The following is a 19,428-nucleotide window of genomic DNA, read 5'->3' on the forward strand; positions in this document are numbered from 1 at the left end:
CTGTTAAATATCAGAAACAGACCTAACATTAACAAAAAACAAATAGATAGAGAACTGGAAGTGGATCAGACACACTAAATGAGCAGTTAGGGGACAGACATTTCTGCTGAATGATGCCAAAGATCACAGTTTGGATTTCTCCCTCATGAAACCACACTTATGGTGCTTAAACCTAAATGGCTTCCATTAGCTAAAACCGGCAATTGAGACATGGCTCAAAGATCAGAAATTAAAGCTTTAGTGCAAAACACTGTATTTATTGATTATTTTCTAATAGCTGTGAGTGTCACACACAGACAGTTACAGTTTTTTAAGAAAAAGATCCCTTAAACTTTTTAATCCCCAGTTTTTAACCTCCTGGAACAAGAATCTGCTCCCGAGCAGCGAGAGCCAGAACCCTGCACACGGTGGAATTGCTCTTGATGCCCGGCAGCTTTGGTTTATTGGACGCTGAATGAAGCGGCACAGGGAAATAATGGAGCTTCAATGAGTTGAGCATCACAGCTGCCTGTGGACAGATGGCTTCAGAGTTGAGTCACGCCATGGCTACGGTGTAGACACCATCATCTGGTACGGCAGTGACACAGCCATCTGAATGAACCGAACCATTAACTTCTAGATTCATAAGCTTGTAGAGACCTAAGCACTGAGAAATGTTTCATTTATTCGTGCATTAATTTTCTAGTACAAGTCTAGCAAGAAAGAACCAGACCAGGTTAGAGGTTGTAACCCAAAAAGTCCGGATTGGAAATGTTCCCGTCAGACTGCACAGGTGCACCACAAACACAATCATACCTGCTAATTACAGCTAAGTAACAGACTAATAACACGCTAGCATTTCACTCCCTGATGTCTGTATCTGACAGCAGGCCACACAGTGTTTGTCAGATGAAAAAAGCTTCATAAGGCACCAACAGACTCAGTGGCTTCAGTCAGAGGAGGCGAGCTCTGATTGCCTACAGTTCCCCGTGTCAGGAAATTGGGCATTTTGATGTGGGAGGCACTGGGGACAGACTGACTTGTGGAGTCCGTCTGAAGGACAGCTGGCTTCTTAATACCTCTGTGCTGGCTTCATGCTTCTGCCCAGGAGGTCAAAATTTGACGATAACAATGGAAATGCAGATATTTCTATCAGCCAGAGAAGAACAGGACAAAAACTAAGACATAACCACTCGATAATTAAATAATGTAAATAATTCAAAAGTTGCAAAAAGGCCAAGGAAGTCTGATTTCTGGCTTTTCTTTGCTGCGTGTTCCTGTGATGCAGAGCGTTCTGTAATCGTGTTACAAAACCACTAATGTCCACAATTTAATTACATATAATATGATTTGTTGCTGCTGCAGATCTAACATGCTGACTACACGTTAGCTCTTTAGGACAAGATTCCACCAGTGAAGATGAAGTGGGATGAGCCACATATCAATAACACGTGAATGAGACGCGCTCCTTCGGTGGCGCGTTGCCCTGCTTTGGCAGCCGAGAACCACAGAGTGAAACTTTGAACAAAGCAGGTGTTTTTTTCTCCCCCCACAGCAGATAGACATCTAAATAGTAGCTATTGAGCACAGCACTTGGTGATTCATAACCTGACCGGATTGCCAAACAGAGGCCACAGCTGTTCGTGCTTTGATAAGAGATCTCATTTAACAAGCCGCCGGTGCGAGCAGCTGGTGGCTCTTTATTGTCAGGATGAAAAGGCTGAAGCGGGACCTGTGTCCAGAGTGGGCCTCTGGTGCGGTGGCAGCACAACCAGCACACAACAACACACACCAGTGAAGTCAAAAGTCACAGGAAGATGAGACGGTTCTGGAGATATTTGACACGCGTTAACCTGGCAAAGGGAACACCCGACCACTTAGGATTACAAAGAACCTTGGAAGCCATGCTCTACATTTATTAACACCAAAGAGACAATTATTACAGAATAAATGTGATTTGCACAAATGTGAAAGAAAACAATGAGAGCATGAAAAAGAAAAAAGTGTTTGTGATGCATGTAAAGGTGTGTGTGTGTGTGAGCAGAGTTTAAAGACAGGAAATCTGGGAGTTTGTCTTTAATTAGGATTCAAAGCAGCTTTTATCATGAAAACTAATCACACTGTAAACATGACATGTCTGCCTTCTAACGGGGACTTTTAGTCAAAACTCTCCTCATCACCGAGAACCAGACAGACGTCTTAGTTGAGCAGGAACCGTGAAGTTTGACCCTGATTACCGAGGACAACTATCTTTTAAAGCACACCCCCTCCCCTGGAATATTCCACATTCAGGTTTCCCACATGCACGTGTTGTTGGTAAAATCACAGTGTCGAGAGGTTTTTTTGCACCATCCAGCTCCTGCGTCCTTCCTGTGTGGCAGGAGTGCAGAAAGCATCAATGCCCTTTTCCCCCTTTGATTAAATTGCCATTTAAGTGGAACTGGACAAAAACCAAGCTGGGATTTTGAGCCTGTGCTCAGTGTTGGTCCAACATCCTGACGGGTTGCATGAGTCACTTTGTAGGCATGAAAGCAAGTTCTGGCAATAAAAGTCACAGTTTCCGGGGTTAAGGTAGAGACCCGGAGCCAGAACCTGTGAGCGAACTTTCATATTTCGTTATTAAAAATAATATTTGGCTCCCTTTGGACATTTTCGGCACGCGGGGCCACGATTGTACCCCATTATTGATGTATTGTCACGCACGCCTGTGGCATATTTTTGCACGAGTGTTGTTTTCTATAAAAGCCTTCTCTCTCTGCTCATTACTGCAGAAGCTGCCAGGCTCTCTCTACCTCACTGAAAAAAAAGAAAAACTCTTTGAAGGCCTGCCACTGTTTTCATCATCATTATCCTCTTCCTGCTCTCGTCTCTGCCCCTTAACTAGACTCTGAAGGCCTGCCATCAACTTCAGTAGCACTGACTTTCTCTCCAAGGAGGACTTCTAATCTGAGGGCCTGCCATTGTCTTCATCAATAATCTCCCACCCTCCTCCTGTTGAAGACTGATGCTCTTTTGTCTGTTCCATTGTATGAATTTGTAGGAGTTTGACTTTCAGAGCATAAAATTTGAAGAGTATTCAAAGAAATCACACAAACGTGACTTAGTAAAGTTTACGGCTGGAAATGTTCTGCAAATTAAACTTCTGCAAATTGGTGATGTGGTCGTGATGGCTGCCACAAGGGATTTCCATTTATTTTAAATGAGAGGGGAAGGCTCTATCAGCATGGAAAACACATCGCTGTCAGTTCCCTGTTGTTTTTAGGTGGTGTTTGTGTGCTGGGGCTGATTGTTTGTTGACTTTATTAATGTGCGGCTTCTATAGGCTAAGATAGTGTTGCTGAGTGTTGATGCTGGGAATGAAAAGCAGGCATTGCTGAAGACCGTTCAAATGAGCATCAGACCTGGAGGTAATTATTATGAAATGAAGTGTCTCTCTCTGTCTTACTGTCTCTGCTGCTCGGTCTCCCCTCGCACTGATGTAGCTCAGTCGATAATGTCGAGCATTTCTGGGGTCGACGGGCTGCCAGGACACCCGCATGCTGAACGTAGTTTCTTCATCGATCTTCATGCTTCTCACCCCGTACCGAGGAGCTGAAGGGTTGGACAGAGAAACTCTGGCTGCAGATCAGTGACTCAAAGATTAACTCAGTGAAGCGTGAAGCTGTCACAGCCTATCACAGAAAGCGATGGTATCAAAATGTCATCATTCTGGCATTTAATTTGCTCAGATTTTCATATCACATCAGTGTCTTCGGAATATCGAAACGTTCCTTCGGAGAACATATCGGAACAACGCACCCTCCCTCTGATAATATAGAAACAGGTTTACAGACGCTATCAGTGAAACAGGAGGAGCAAACTTCTTATCTGATTTACCGTTTCAGAATTTTGATCTTATAACATCAGCATTTATAGCGTCACTTACACGCTCGAATTTTTGGAAACTTTTTTCCCAGTGCTGCCATTTCAACACAAAACCACAAAGAGTGTTCTGACATGAGTCCTAATATTATGATCTTTATCTTTTTTCTTTATTTCTCTGATTTCTAAAAGACAATAACTGCTCTCCATCCTGTCGAGATTTCTTGCTTCCCGAAATCCAAACTGAGACGACTTCGGCTGGTTTGCATTTACGTGTCTCTGTCCTGTGCCAGGCTAGAAAGAACCAGACATTTACTTCATATCTGCAGCTTTACTCTGTCAATCTGACTAAATAATCGATACTGAGTAACTGCACTGGATCCAAACTGCACCCACAGGTAACAGTGTGGTTTTTCTTATTTAGTCTGGAAAATTTCAAATTCATGGAAAATATGTGTTTCACATTTAAAAGCTAATTGGTTACTACAGTAAAAAAAAAAACATTGATCTTCAGGCACACGTACTGCGTGGAGAAATGAAAACTGCCAGAGTTTCTGGAAATTCTGAGTCATTATTCGACAGATCCTGGAAGATTTCTGTTGCCTAAAGAATTCCCATGAGCACTCGTTAGTCTGCAGTTCCACATGCACTTACAGGGCTGCTGATTGATGAAGATCCCTCGTTTCATGCAAGTTAGAGCTGATAAAAACACACCAACAGTTCAAAGGCATCTATTACCCATGTTCTTCATCAGCACAGGACCACAAACGCTGCTTCAGTGCGTTTCGTTACATTAAACCTCAGCAACACGTTGGTGGAAAAGAAGCCAAGTGAGAAATGAAAGTCTTAGGATGACAGAGTTGATGAAGGATGAAGTAAAACACAGACGATGGAGAGAAGAGAAAAAAAGATCCAAATTCATCCCGGGATTAATTACCTGCTACGGTGGTGGTTGTCGTGGCAATGGTGGTTGTTTTTTCAGCTGAAAATCAAATGCAGAAACATGTCACTGATGCGACTGATCCATTAATTCAGAAAGTTTAAAGGATCCTTTGATGTCTGATTCCTCTGAGCGGTTTACAGAATAAAATCAGAGAATAATAACAGAAAGACGACAAACAGTCTCATTAATAAACACAACAAACATGAAAGCGTGAAGAAATCTGAGGTTTTGTAACAATAAATTTACCGGTGGACTCCACGAGGATCACCTCATCACTCTCCAGCTCATTCCCGTAAATGGCGGCCAGGAGGACTTCGTACTCTGTCGAGGGGGTGAGTTCCTTTATCAGGTACGTGTTGATATTCCCATTCACCAAAACCTGAAACAGCAGGACAACAAATCTGCTTTAGACAGACAGGTGACAGAAAAAGATGTTCCAAAATGTTTCATTCTAAGAGTTTCCTGATAAAACCTCTTTCTGCAGAGTACATAAAAGCAAAGTCACCATCAGTTAAGACAAAGATCAGAAGACATACAAAGGCCGGTGACGCCCACATTATCTCTCAGAGACTCACTGGAGTGACAAAGTTGGCTTTTATCTGCTGTCACGTGCACTTCTTCTCATATCTTAATGAAATCATTTGATTGGTGCTTATCAGGTTCAAAGACGCTGCCAGTCAACAATGACTGCGACAAAGTCAGCACACAGTTATTAAACCTGACTGTGCTGGCAGGAGCAGCTTCGTTCGTTAGTGCTCGTTAGTGTTTCAAAGGATCCGATCTGCTCATTTCTAGCTCCATATTTTTATGGAGGTGATGAAAAATAATCCTTATTTCTGCGACAGTCAGACTGAGGAGTTTGGTGCAGCCTCTCAGTCTGTCCACTGCCTGGATGAAGACATTTATCCATCGTCCTTTGAGAAGAACAGAAGGTGGTTCAGTCTTCTGTGCTCACAGTCAGCTTCGTGTGATATGATCATATAAGGATATTCCCTCTGTAACATTACACAGAGCTGAGAGTAGAAACTGCCATTTGGCCACATGAAACACTGCCAACATGTGTTTAATTTAAGCATTGAGCAGTCTAAAACTTTATAAAGAGAGTTTTAATGGTCATTAAGGACTGAATTACTTAAAAGAATGAGCGTTTTCCATCCTGAGAGATGACACTTCAGAAATCATAAGATTTCCAGGTGACTTTCTTTCATCTTCTAAGCTTAAAATACACATATAAGCGTATAAGAAACACGTGAACACCTCACTGCTCTCTTCTCCGTCGGTGGGTGTCCAGGTGAGTCGATAAAGCACCACATCAGACGCCGGGTGAGCCCAGGACACCCTGAAGCTGTTCGTGGAGATGTCACTGCTCCTCAGGTCCACTGGGTCTGGGACAGTTTCTAAACAAACACCAACAATTCTGGTTGAAACCATTTCAGAAACACTTTTGAATGTAACAATCTCTATTTACAATGATGTTAGTTTCTTACTTGTGGTGAAGCTGTCTGTCACAACCTCAGCTTGTCCTTCATCATAGACGGCAAACACACCGACAGTGTACTCCGTCAGTGATGTCAGGTTTTTCAGCAGCCAGGCTGTCACACGGCCAACATCCACCTGAAGACACAGGACCAAAACACAATGACATTTGTTCCTAAGCGACTCGGTTTGTTTGTCATGTTGGAATTAGCAGCACGGACAGTGCACAGATGCTGGACCAATGATCAGGCTCTGCTGGAATTGTTAAACTTCATCGAGGAACGACACGTTACTACTTCCTCTCTGACAAGTTTGGGCTAGCCTGATGACCTGTGTCCTCCAGAGTTCCCTCACCTCATTGGTCTGGACTCCATTGGTTTTGACGTACATGATGCGGTACCCTCTAACCTTCCTGGAGGCGGAGTCCCATGTGATTCGGGCAGAGCTGTGATCCACCTCAGAGAAACGAAGGTTCCTCGCTGGGATCAGCGGTACTGAGGGACAGAAAGCAAACCATAAACACAACATCTGGAAAGAAACGGCTGTGAACTGACTATAAATTCCTCTCCCTATGGAGGATGGATTCAGCCAAAATATATATTAATCAGTATGACTACTGGACAGATAATGCAATATTATTATGCTTTATTTGTATACCAATGAATTAACCTGTTTATTTACCTTCACTAATTTATTTATTTTTTAACTTGGCGTTCCTGCATTGACTTTGGGAGACTGGCAGCTTTGTTCCTCCATACTACTTTATTAAATGTGCCTTTCAGAAAATGTTCCAAAACTTTAAATCATATAAACTTCCCAGTTGCTCATATTAGCATAGTTATAATCCAACACTAAGAAAGCGTGTGTGGCCTCGGAAATGGAATATTTTTCAAACTGAACGTATACATCGCAAAAAGACGAAGAAAGAACGAAAGAACAAAATAGCTTTATGTTCTTTATCAACAGCAGATACATGGACACGCAAACACAGCCGAGCCTTCATGAGGGGCCTGAAATCGTGACCCCTGATAACAGCAGGTCTGTCTAATTCACACTCGCACTCATGGGGGTTTGTACAAGGGTTATTGGACTCCACTACTTTTAATTATAAAGTGGACAGAAGCTCATTACATCACCGCACTCCCTCAGGCTCTGCCTAAACGTCCTCTCTTTCTCATTTCTTCTCGCCGTCTCGGAGGTCTAAAAAAAATCCCCCCCTGCCCTCACTTTAAAAATTCTGCCGTAGAATCTGATTCTCTCTGAGCTTTGGAACTTTTACATTTAGAATCACTGATCTGTTTTCTTCAAAAGAAAAGAAAAATAATTCTGATTGTACCCACCAGTGCTTCACCTCAATTATACCGAGGGTCAGATTAAAAACAAAGCAGCAGACAGAGAGAAATCCAGAGTGGGCTGAAGGGAGTGAGATACTGCAGCGGGGTATCCCAGGGTCACAACAGCAATGAGCAAAAAGCAAATTAAAAAAGTTTAACAACAGGTAAGTCGCTAAAGTTTCCAAACGTTTCCATATAAAGTATTACAAGAACCATATAGATGACGCTACAGCTCAGGGGTGTCACTGCAGCTGGCAGCTTTGCTCAACACCTACATAACTCTAGTGTTGTTTTAACTGACAGCTCAGCCAATCAGAGCTTTCAACATTATTATAACAGCTCTGATGAAGTTTCATTAAGCAGATCACCAATACAGGAAAAGTGTGCTCCTTTAATTTAATTAGGGGTTCCAGATCAGGCAGTGAAAGGTGGAACCTAGGGGTGGGCGGTAGAAACGGTATAAATTTGGCCAACAGTAGAGATTTTGACTATACAGCTCTACCGCAATAGCATGTTGATGGTGCCTGTTTTGGTTGAAAGCATTGCAGCGGCTGCAAACAATATCATCTGCAAATTTTGCGGGCGGCAGTAATGGCAAAGAGATGAAGCACTTTTGGAATATGGGGAAAGCCAAAACCTGCGCTTCCTCCACTTCCCTACCATTGATTCATTAATGCTGAATTCTCTTGCAGCTGCTCTATTCCCATGTTGTTGCAGTATAATAATGACTAACCTCGTATTGTGGATGGATTATCTCAGTTGTTCTCCTGACTGAAGTTTGGTCCGTTTACAGCATCCTGCCATGCGATTGCATTTGTCCCTGACCATCAGGAACCCTCACGTTAACTTTTGTCCAGCGTTCATCCTCCAGCTTCACTGTGCTAATGTTATGCTAACGTAGCTGTTTTGCTAGCGATCACGTAGCACATCATTATATAGCAGCCCAACTTCAGTAACCCTACAAACGTCACTGCTGTTTAGTTTTCTGTCTTCATTTATGTTGGAAGTGATAGCAGAGCTGCATGTTTGAATTTTTTCAGAAATCTCTCAGTCAGAACATGCGATATCATGTTTAGGTGGAAACTAGCGAGGTAACTTCCTGCTAACTTCTAACTCCGTTGAATTTAATAAATTCTGTTTTCATAGATGTCTGGATGTTAAAAATTTTTTTTCTCTTTTTCTTCTCTTTTTTTTTCTTCTTTTTTTTCTTTTTTGCAAGACTAGAAAAAAAGTTCAAACATTTTGACATAATTTGTCTTATCTAATGGGTAACCTCTGGGTAACATGTGGAGGTGTGTGTGTTGTGGGTGGGTGAGGGGGGGTTTGTTTTACACACACAAAGTGCGAATATTTTTAGGTTTAGTGCTATTAAAGGAACTGTGCCAAGCTTATTAAATTATTGAGTTTAAAAAATGTGAATGGAGACCCAGTAAATACTGAATCTTACAGTGCCTACTTATTTAAGCTATTTTTATAGGTTTGTTGTGTTTAACTTATTTGTTTTTTCAACTTTAACTTTTTTAACTTTTATTTGCTGTAACAAGAAATGTCCTAGCTTTGAATAACTCTTCTCTTCTCTTGTCTTAATGAAGAGTACATAGCCTGAAGTAGAAGGATAATTTCCAACATTACTCATGTGTCTGCTCTGCAGTGGGCTATTTATCATTAGATGGTTACAGTAACACCATATTTCTGCTGCATTTATGAAATTATAGAACAACAATAACTAAAATTGTGTACTTTTTATTACGTAAAGATGAGAACTGTTGTGAAGTGGAGGAAAAATGTCCTGTTTAGAGTGACTTTGCCAAAGCTCTAGAGCTACTTTGTAGTTAATCAAATGAAAAGGAGGCTGGTTTGATATCCAGTAGAGCGATTAGCAGTACGATACCTCTGAAGATACTAAAAGTAAACAAACAATATGAAAGTTTCAGTTTCATTTTCCAACTGCAGATCAAGCAGACCAGCAGCCAGTGTGAGCAAATAAATGTGTCCAAACACTGTGAAATCCTCTGTGAAATCCTCTGTTTTCCTCCATTACTGGATGTTAAACTTAATTGTTACACCTGGTAAAGCAGCAACACTGATTATTTTATTAGAGATGAAAGAATTTAGACAGTTTGACTTTGGAACCTGAAGGCGATGGAGTTTTGGACCCAGATTACTCCAAGGCTCCTACGGCAGCCATAATGCTCCAACAATCCATCAAGCGGTGCGCCTTCATAGCTTACCAAAGTCATACTAAAACATTTTTTGACAGATTTCTGTGCGCCGTGTACCACATAAAATTGGTTCGAGGTCAGTGAGCACAACCAGAATTCAAACATAAGGAACACTGTCGAATTTTGAGAAAATTAAAGGATTTTAAGTGTGCCTTATATTATTTAAAATATGTTATAAGGAAGAAAAGAATATATTGTTACTGCACATGCCTCAAATTATACCGTGATATGGATTTTAGGCCATATCGCCCAGCCCTAGTGGAACCCATCTTATTTAAAGCTCTGACATCAAGGTTCTGCTGTTTTGCTCACTTTTGAGTATGTAGTATCATTGTACCAAGGTCAAAGCCATGTGGCTCTGGACCAGGGGTGGGGAACTCCAGGCCGGTGTCCTGCAGGTTTTAGATATCACCCTAGATTAACACACCTGAATCAAATGATTCAGGTGTGTTAAACCCAGGCCTCTGGAGAACTTCAAGACATGAGGAGGTCAGTTAACAATTTAAATCAGCTGTGTTGGCTCAAGGACACGTCTAAAACCTGCAGGACACTGGCCCTTGAGGCCTGGAGTTTCCCACCCCTGCTCTAGAGCTTTGATGGACATGGCCAAAAAACCTCACCTAGAAATTTTCTAGGCATCCTGACCAAATGTCCGAACCACCTTAACTGACTCCTTTCAATTTGGAGGACTAGTGGCTCTACTCCGAGCACCTGACCGAGCCACTTAGCACATTTCTAAGGGGCACCCTGTTGTCTGTCTCTTGTATCCACAATTTCATTCTTTCAGTCACTACCTTGAGCTCGTGGCCACAGGTGAGGGTAGGGACATAGCTTGACTGGCAAAGCAACAGCTTGACTTTCATGCTCAGGTCCCTCTTTGCCACAGCAGACCAAGAAAGCCTCTGCATCACCATTAACATTGCTGCAATCTTTCTGTCAATCTCTCGCCTCACTCATGAACAAGACCCTGAAATAGTTAAACTCCTCCATTCGGGATGGCGACTCTTCCCCGACCTGGAGTGGGAACTCCCTTTTCAGGGTGAGAACCATGGTATCAGCCTTGGAAGTGCTAATTAATTCTCATCCCAGCTACTTCTCTTTCGACTGTAAGTTGATCCAGTGCAAGGTGGAGGTCACTGCCCGATGAAGCCAGAAGAACTCCAGCTTCTGCGAAGAGCAGTAATAAGCTCCTCAGGGCACCAAAGCAGAAAACGTTCAGCGCTTGTCTATGCCTACATCTTCTGTCCATAAAGCTAGCACAGTCTCACTTACTTCCAGCAACACACCGTCTGAGGCAAAGAGACATATTCAAGAACTCCAGTGTTTTACAACGGCATCTGCAAATAACTGTTGGCATCAGAATGTGAGCATTTACAATATGAATGTGCCTGCACATAAATGCATTGGAATCAAGCCAGCAACAACAAAAAAGGTCCTGCTGTCCAAAAAGAAAGTTGACATTTTTCAGAGAACACACAGTTAAACACCAGGCCTTTTGAAATAATGTGTTGTGGAGAAAATAAAGACCACAGATGAAATAGGCAAAAGAAAATCAATCAATACAGTAAAATCCCATAACAGTGATACAACGGCCGTGGTTTGGGGTTGCCTCATTGCTTCAATGATGGGGCAGATTGAAGGGCACAGTGTGATTAGTAATTGAATTCTGCATCACACCACATCATGTCCAAGAATGCTTGAAGACAAAGTGAAGCCATGTCTCTGAGAGCTAAAGGCGACCAATGAGAAAATATCCCCAAAAACCCCTCAAACAAACAAAAAAAGGAAAATGGACAGATACAGACTGGCCAAGTCAAACTGGAGATTTGCATGTCATTAAAAAGTTGTGTGGGAAGCACAAGAAACCTTCAAACATCTGTCAGCTTCTGTAGTGCAGTTCTTGTTTCTGAGTGTCCCATTTCCACAGAAGAATATTCAGTTTTTTTATTGTAGCTAAATTATTGAAAAAAAAAAACCCTTTTTGTTTTAAATCCTTTCTTATATAAAAGGGATCAAGTGTTTGCAAGTCTCTCATGACATGTATAACCTCTGCAAGCGCACACACTTAGAGCTACAGCTAAATAACAAACAACCAATGAAAAAAACAATTCAAAATCAAATCTGCATTCTGTGGCCTCACGACCTGCTTCTGGTTGTAAAACCACAAAGTGGGAAGATGTGCAAAGCTCTCTGTAGTCTGATTTTGTATGAGTCTTTATCTTTAATCTCCATCATGCTCCTTCAAAGAAAAAGAAATCCAACCCATTTGCATGTGCAACGGCCTCGTTTCACTGCAATGATCATTAAAGCACATTTTGTCTTAACAATGGAAGAAACGACAGTTAAATGACGAGAGGAAATGAGGGATGAGAGGCCTCTGATGACACAGAGAGGCAGACTGAATGAATACGAACAAGCTCGTTGAGTGAAAAGCACATCACGACCGTCATTTGCATCATGTGGTGTGTAGCTAACGAGGAACCTCGTTTTTATAATGCAGAAGGAATATTTCAGGGAACGGGGCCGATACAAAGATGATGACCAAAACTTAATGTGTCCCATCTTCATTCAAGGGCATTAAGTCCTGCCTGCATGGAACAATAAAAGTTATTTTATTATGAAAATGTATTTGACAGAGTGTCCTCTTCTGACCCGCATCCAAAGCCTTACACACACCGTAAAGACATAAACATGCCCTGACTTAAAGCCGCAGGCCTCAAACCTTAAAGGAGACTTCATAAAATGTTAATTAGTGAGCACAGTGGGGATTTAGGGTGGGCGGAGCGCCGAGTTACTCTCATCAAAACTCTACAGAATGACAGCGAGGTGCAGAAAATAGCTGGAATAAGGGAATCAAAGTTGGCGCCATGTAGAGAATTTGGCATTGCTGGCTGCTAGTTTGTCAGGAGCAGGATACGTGTTGGGACAGGACTTCAGCACGCTGCAGCCGTCTGGGAAGAAACTATGAGCAAACACTCAGCAAATGAAAAGCAAATATGTCTGCGGCAGCTGATCCCTCTGATTAGAAAACACATAAAAAAGATAATGAAAGAAATTAGCTGATAAAGGGTTTGGAGGTTTGTACATGGAGGATGTAGGTTTAAGTGCTTGGAGATGTGGTTTCCTCCTGATCAGACAGCTGACAGTTAACGTCCTGAGGAAAATGAAAAATGTGCCGGCTGCTTTCAGAGATGAGAATAGCAGTGACTCGAGTTCAAAGGGTCACACAATCTGTCGGGGATTTAATGAAATTGAATTTCACCAACAGTTAGTAAAGCATATGGGCGGCCTTATATTTCCATTTCTGCGAGGACCAGTTTGCCTTTCTTTCAGATCTCAACTCCCAGGACATTAAAAGAAGATGAGGACACTTTGTGAAAACTGTGTGCCTGCGCCTCATTTTTAAACTGTATCCGGCTGTAGTGTGTGAAGGATTACAAAGCCCTCGTGGAATATTTGTGAAGGCTTGTGTCTTTAAAAAAATATTTGCATGCTTAAATATTGACTGAAATTGTTTATGCAGGCACAACTGTTTACACTTGAAGCTCCTGAACTGTGATGCTGATATTTGTGTGACCTGGATGACGTCAACATTGTCGTTACATAACTCTGGTGATCAGATCAACACTTTATTTTTCAGCCAGAGTTTGAGGTGGATCCATGTCGTTCAGTCAAGAATCAGCCAAAGTTTAATGGCTGCCAACAGGACAAGTCCAACCAGTGAAGTCTGCATGGTAACCACAGACTGTATATAAAGCATAAATGTAGCCACTCTGTCATTACTGATTGGTTTGGACGCCTGTTTTGAAGGTTCAGCCAAAGCTTGACAATGTTCTGGAGACCTAACAGTGTTATTAGCAAATCCTAGAAAACTTGTTTGATTATTATTATGAATGTTAATCATCTAAATAACATTAACAGAAAATACAACAACTTTATTACACCAATCGGCCACATAATAATCCATGTTCAGGTATCAGATAATTCCATTAAAAAGCTACTAATGGCACCAAAAACAAATAGTGGCCATGAGGACCAGCGCCTGTTAGCTAAGGTGGCACCGAGCAGAGAGCCGGGCTGGGCCTGTGGCTCGAGTGATGCTCAAGTTTAAGCCTTAAACAGATACTTGAGACATGAGACATGAGAATCTTTGGCGAACTGAAGATTTTGGCTTCATTCTTCATGTATTGGCTGCTAACAACAGATCAAAGAAATATTTGATGATGGGAGTGTTTTGCATGTTAGACTTACATGTGGTCTGCTGGCTGGTCATGGGGTCACTGGCTTCCTCTCCGTACATGGCGTAAACTGTCACTGTGTACTCAGTAGCTGGAGTCAATCCTTCCAGCTCCACCTCAGTCACCGAGTCATCCACCTTCACCTGCGCACACACAGCAGGTATGTGCATTTAGCGAAGACGCAGAGACTTTCTAGTAGATCCTTTAAATCTCTGTCTTGTCAGTGGATTTCATGCAGTCGTTTATCCGCCCTGTTACTCATCTCTCTGCACGTCTACTCTTCTATCATCAGCAGTCTCGTCCAGGCAAGCAGAGAATTAAAGTGTGATTGCATGAGATGATTTCTGAATATGGAGATCTTCCTTTTACATTAAGCAGGAGGGGCCAATCAGGCTCTTGTAGTATGTCCCACATCTACTGAGCTGAAACTCAGAACAAAGGAAGATGATGAAACTCTGTTTGCAGGACCGCAGTGGTCGATTTTAAAATGTGAGAAAAACATCGGTTGTTTTCTGCTTTGCAGCTGGAGCTTATCTGCGTAGCTGAAACAGACCTTTCTGTCCCCACAGAGGCCGATTTGTTTCATCTCAATCGCCAACACAGAACTCAACCAGTCTGCAGCTGCTTGCACAGCGCGCACACAAATATTCAACTTCACCATCGCTTATTCTGCCAAACATACACTGGATGCAGACATAATACAACAAATGGCTTTTGTTGTTTCCTTAGAGAACTACAACGTACAACAGGAACAATCAGCCAGAAGGGTCAACGTGATCAATAACTACTGTTAATACTTTCACAGGTTTTTTTACTTCTTACCTCATTTTAGAATATTTCCACCTTATCTTTTGGCCTAAGATGTAACAGCTAAATAACTAAAGGCTTTATCTCTTTTTATCCTGAGACAATTTTCTGAATAGACTCTAACCGCCGAGCTTTGGGACGCCCCTGCCTTTCTCACACTGAAGTAGGAATTTCAATCAGAATCAGAGCTGCTGCAATCAGATAGGATGGCTTAAAGAGGACCAACTCTGCTTGTTTCTCACTTCATATTTTTATTCTTGGATTCTATCAAAGCGACTCTGCATCCTTAAAAAATCCTTATTCCTTTACAAAGACTTGGTGCAGCGATTTTAGATCCTCTTCTTTGAAGATCAACTAATGTAGAGTGAAGCCAGAGCTGCTGCATGTCCACATCTTACCACTTCAAATTCTGTCTCGGTTTGATATGAGCGTCTACCATCATTACAGGAGGGGTATTAAAGCATGTTTTGTGTTTTTAGTAGAATGTGACCTATTTAATCTGCTGACTTTTTTCATTTTGTCTGTTTTCTGTGATAAACACCGTAAAAGACTTCAGGTCATACATTTTCTAAGTAGCTTGGCACACAGGAGGAATTTCTTAACCCTGTTTCTTGTCTGTGCAGAGGAAGGAAATACAGTTTCCTTTTCTGAAGCGCACATGACCTACATAACCATCAACAATCAAAATGGATCTACGTGGAATTTTACTTAAATAAAGGTCACTGCCCCTTTGCTCCTGTTGAAACAACATTATTCTCTATCACCGCCTTTAAACATCATCTCATCCCTTTGCTTTCATTTACCCAGCAGAGTCCAACCCTTCTTAGAACCACAGTTATATTTGTGCTGTGTGGAGTTTCCTCCGTTCCTGACTCAAAGCAGGTGGAGTCTGCATCGGTGTGGACTCTGAGTTGGCTTCATCACTCACCTCCAGTTAAAGCTAGTAGGTTTGGAGCGGTGCTTGATGTGGGTGTAGGGTTGGACCCGGGCCGATGTACATGAGCTGAAGCATTTCTTGCTCGACAAGAAGGCCCTTTTGTTACGTGCACCACATTCGTGTTACTGCTGTGTTTGTTTGGCGTGGACACATTTAGCAGCTTCGGGGACCGTTGGAGTCACATCCTGCTGTAAGATCTACCTCTTGTTCACATTTGTGCTCGTCCTTTCTCTCCCTCGGGTTCAGTCTGTGCAGACCTACACTGGGTCCCTGTTTGAATGAAAGCACTTTTCCAGTCAAACTGGGCTGGATTTGAGGCTGGCTTTGGCCCAGACAAGTCACCGCACGGCCCATAAGTGGAAGCCACACGAGGACGAGCCAGCCAAGCCTGGGCTCTGACGGAGTGCCTCAGAGCCAGGCTTATCCTCACCGCTGGAAAACATCCATCCTGATTCCAAATTCCTTTCTAAATTGTTTTTATTGCTTTCTGCCTGGAGGCGAATGTGACGGTAGGCATAATGAGGTCTAATGGGAGAAGGAGGGATAAGGACGGCTGCCTGTGCCCTTCATACCTCTCCTCCTCTCCCTTGAATGTCTCGTCTTCCTTAACTGCTGAATTTACCTGCAAAGGATCCCCATGTTCCAGTCTGTCGTGCTGTTTGCTTTTAATGTCTTCTTTCCAATCAGTGCTGGTCTTTGTATGCGTGCCTGTTTCACTTTGAAGTGTTATTCAGTCTTTAAGGTGTAATTGATGCTTTGGTTGTGTTTTGTCCTCTAATTGGTCACAGGTTTTAAAGATATATTACTGTGACTCAGAGGGTGGCTGCACTTTTTTGACTCCTGCATGGTGGGGACACTGAAAGGTGGCTCAGGATCAGCCGTGCTGTTTATTAGAGTGAATTAAAGACTCTCTACTGCCACCGCTTTCTCTAATATTATCTGATATTTCTGGTACATGTTTTTGGCCATTTCCTTCTATCCCCCTTCCTTTGTTTCCTTCCTGAGACTCATAGTACAAAGTAGTCAAAGATACAGAATATGTAGAAAAATAACAGAAACGGCACATGAAAGCAGACGTTTACTTTGAAGCAACTCAATTATAATTACAAAGACATCTAAGAAGGTCAACTTTATTCAGCTGAATGCAAATTAGCAGTCTGTCAGCTCCGACAGTCACCGTCTTTAATAGACTATTTCAAAGCAAATTTAGGTGGAATTCCTGCGAACGCCGAAGACAAAAATACCAAACGAGAAGCAAAACCACAGACAAAAGTCAACAGGCGCAGAAAGTCTTTGTTATGCAAATGTCCAACGATATCCTGTGATTTTTCTCCAAAGTCAAAAAGTCAAATTGTGAGATCCGGAGCTGCTGATTACATTCAGTCCAAAGTTTCTTCCGCTCAAACCTGCAGGTATTTGAAGTTATAGTTCAAGTTTTTCTATTCATGTTCACTCTAACAAAAGACTGTTCATCACACCAGAAACCTGAATGCTGGCTTATTGGTTATATCAAACCATAATGACATCCATGTTAACTCTAACAGTGTTGGAGTTAACAATTTGAAAAGTGCACATCCAGAATTCTGCTTCTATAAAGTATACGATGTGCAGTCATACAGTACGGTTACTCTGTTTGATTAAAAATGCCTGAAGTAAAGTTGGTTGAACCTCCTCCAGGGTCGCCGCCTGCACCACAGGACCACTTCCTGTCTGGCTGGACGTCTTAGACTTCAAACTTCGACAAAGAGCAAATATCAACTCTTCCATCACTGCTGCCTCTCATGTTGAAATACTCTGCTGGTGAGAGCTGGGTCTATACGTCAGTGACCAGAGAGCAGCCTTCATTGGATGATGTGTCCAAGCCTGAGAGCGGCGCATCAGGTGAGCACAATGACCTGGAGCAGCGGAGTCGTTTGGTTTTTTCCATCATCAGTCTCAACATCAAGAATTCAGCTCATGTTTTTCCGACAAACAATGCTGAGTTGTAAGATGTTAAATATTCACACTGGCACATATTAAAAACCACATTTTTCAGCCACACTAACACAGTCTTTGCTTACCACTCAGGTTGATTACAACCTGATTAAAGTCTCTTTGTCAACATTTTGGCGTCTGGTTTTTTGAAATATGGACTAATTGATGAGGGCAACTGGACTTCATCAATTAATAAACACAAGGCAGCACAGGAGTTCAGTTACTTTCACAAAGTTTTGAACACTATATTTGAATGGCTTTTAAAATGACATAAAGTAGGAGATATTTTACTTGGATCAGAGTTTAAAGTAGGCCTGTGAGGAACGTTGTGTGATGTAAAGAAATCTGAGGAAACATTGTTTTGGAAAAGGAGCTGGCGCCCAGCAGGGAGCACCCTGCTCTGCATCATACAGCTCATTCTTTGCCTCACATTTACTCTCATTGCACACGAGCACACTCCTCACCTCCTTCTCATCTGAAGCATCCTCTTCAGTCAGCGGGGCGTACAGGATCATGTACCCAGAAGCCCCAGCGACGGCCTTCCAGCGGACCCGCATAGTGCTGTGGGTAATATCAAACAACTCCAGGTTGTTCACCGTGGGCAGGGCCACTGTCGGACACAAGCACAGGGTTTGGATGACGGCGTTTCTTCCTTTGACACATTTACTTTTAAACAATAAGGAAGTGTAGCTGATTAAATCTTACCTAAAACAGTAATCTGGCACTTTTACACTAACCTTCGACTGTTTTGGGCCAGACAAGTCCTGAAAATTCACATTTCATAGAAAACTCGCTCTTTTCTAAAGTCTAAGGAATTCGTTATCCTACGGCTCTCCGGCAGCAATAGAAGTAAATTAGGTCTTGTAAGTTCATGCATGATTAAACAGAAATCCAAATCTTCTTTGATGTATTTTAAACAGTAATGCACAATGTCAGGGTTGTTAAAAACAGCAGTTATTCAGAGGTCATTGTCCTGCACGGCAATGAGCCAAACGAGCTTTAACTAGAAAAGAGACTAATGAGATTTACAACCAGGTCCTGAAGCTTTGGGCCGACGGCCGACGTGATGTAGTTTTGCCTCTGCAAACCACCACAGTGTATTTTAAGTCAAGCAGTTGATGTGATTGAAATGGAGGTCTGGTTTCATGAAATCGAATATATTTCAGACAGTCAGACAGTACGAGTGAAGTCCTCACTTATTGCTTTGATAAATGTTCCACTTTTGTACCACACTCTGCTCAAACCCCCAAATCAATTAGTACCTAGCATCATGTTTAATTTGCTGCCTTAACCAGACAGTGCAGCAGGGCAGAAGTGGCAGCTTCCAGCAAACAGCCACAGCACATTAACTTTGCTACAAGGTCAACTTGTGACTTTGCATTCATCCTCGACCAACAGGGAGGAATCCCCTGTCATTCGTCAGCGAACGCCAGGTCGAGAAGGTCAGAGAATCCAGCCAGGCTCTGGCTCGGGGTACACATGTCAGCACGAGGCCTCAGGCAATACCACCAGAATTAGAGCTCGCCACAGGCATCCTGTCAGAGGAGGATCGGGCCACGAATAAATAATGAAACACCTGTGTAGCTTTTATGGCCCAAATTCACTGTTTTCCTTTGTAGTACAACACATGTCTGCTGCTCTATCACTGCTATTACAG

At 42.4% G+C, this 19,428-nt stretch overlaps 1 protein-coding gene across 8 annotated transcripts in view; it reads right to left on the reverse strand.

Moving 5' to 3' along the window:
• Window positions 1-19,428, reverse strand: part of col14a1b (collagen, type XIV, alpha 1b) — a 161,878-nt gene that overhangs the window by 74,572 nt on the left and 67,878 nt on the right. For all 8 annotated transcript variants that reach the window (XR_003271026.1, XM_026156695.1, XM_026156694.1 and 5 more), the window contains 8 exons: window positions 18,236-18,381; window positions 14,067-14,196; window positions 6,614-6,753; window positions 6,271-6,397; window positions 6,041-6,180; window positions 5,030-5,162; window positions 4,778-4,822; window positions 3,425-3,570 (listed from right to left, as the gene is read on the reverse strand). Coding sequence is in view for 7 of the 8 variants with exons in the window: in XM_026156695.1 (XP_026012480.1) it covers window positions 3,425-3,570; window positions 4,778-4,822; window positions 5,030-5,162; window positions 6,041-6,180; window positions 6,271-6,397; window positions 6,614-6,753; window positions 14,067-14,196; window positions 18,236-18,381 (1,007 nt within the window). In the remaining variant the exon portion in view is untranslated. The remainder of the gene's footprint in view (window positions 1-3,424; window positions 3,571-4,777; window positions 4,823-5,029; window positions 5,163-6,040; window positions 6,181-6,270; window positions 6,398-6,613; window positions 6,754-14,066; window positions 14,197-18,235; window positions 18,382-19,428) is intronic.

Source organism: Astatotilapia calliptera, chromosome 22 (genome assembly GCF_900246225.1).
Source record: "Astatotilapia calliptera chromosome 22, fAstCal1.2, whole genome shotgun sequence".
Taxonomy (NCBI): domain Eukaryota; kingdom Metazoa; phylum Chordata; class Actinopteri; order Cichliformes; family Cichlidae; genus Astatotilapia; species Astatotilapia calliptera.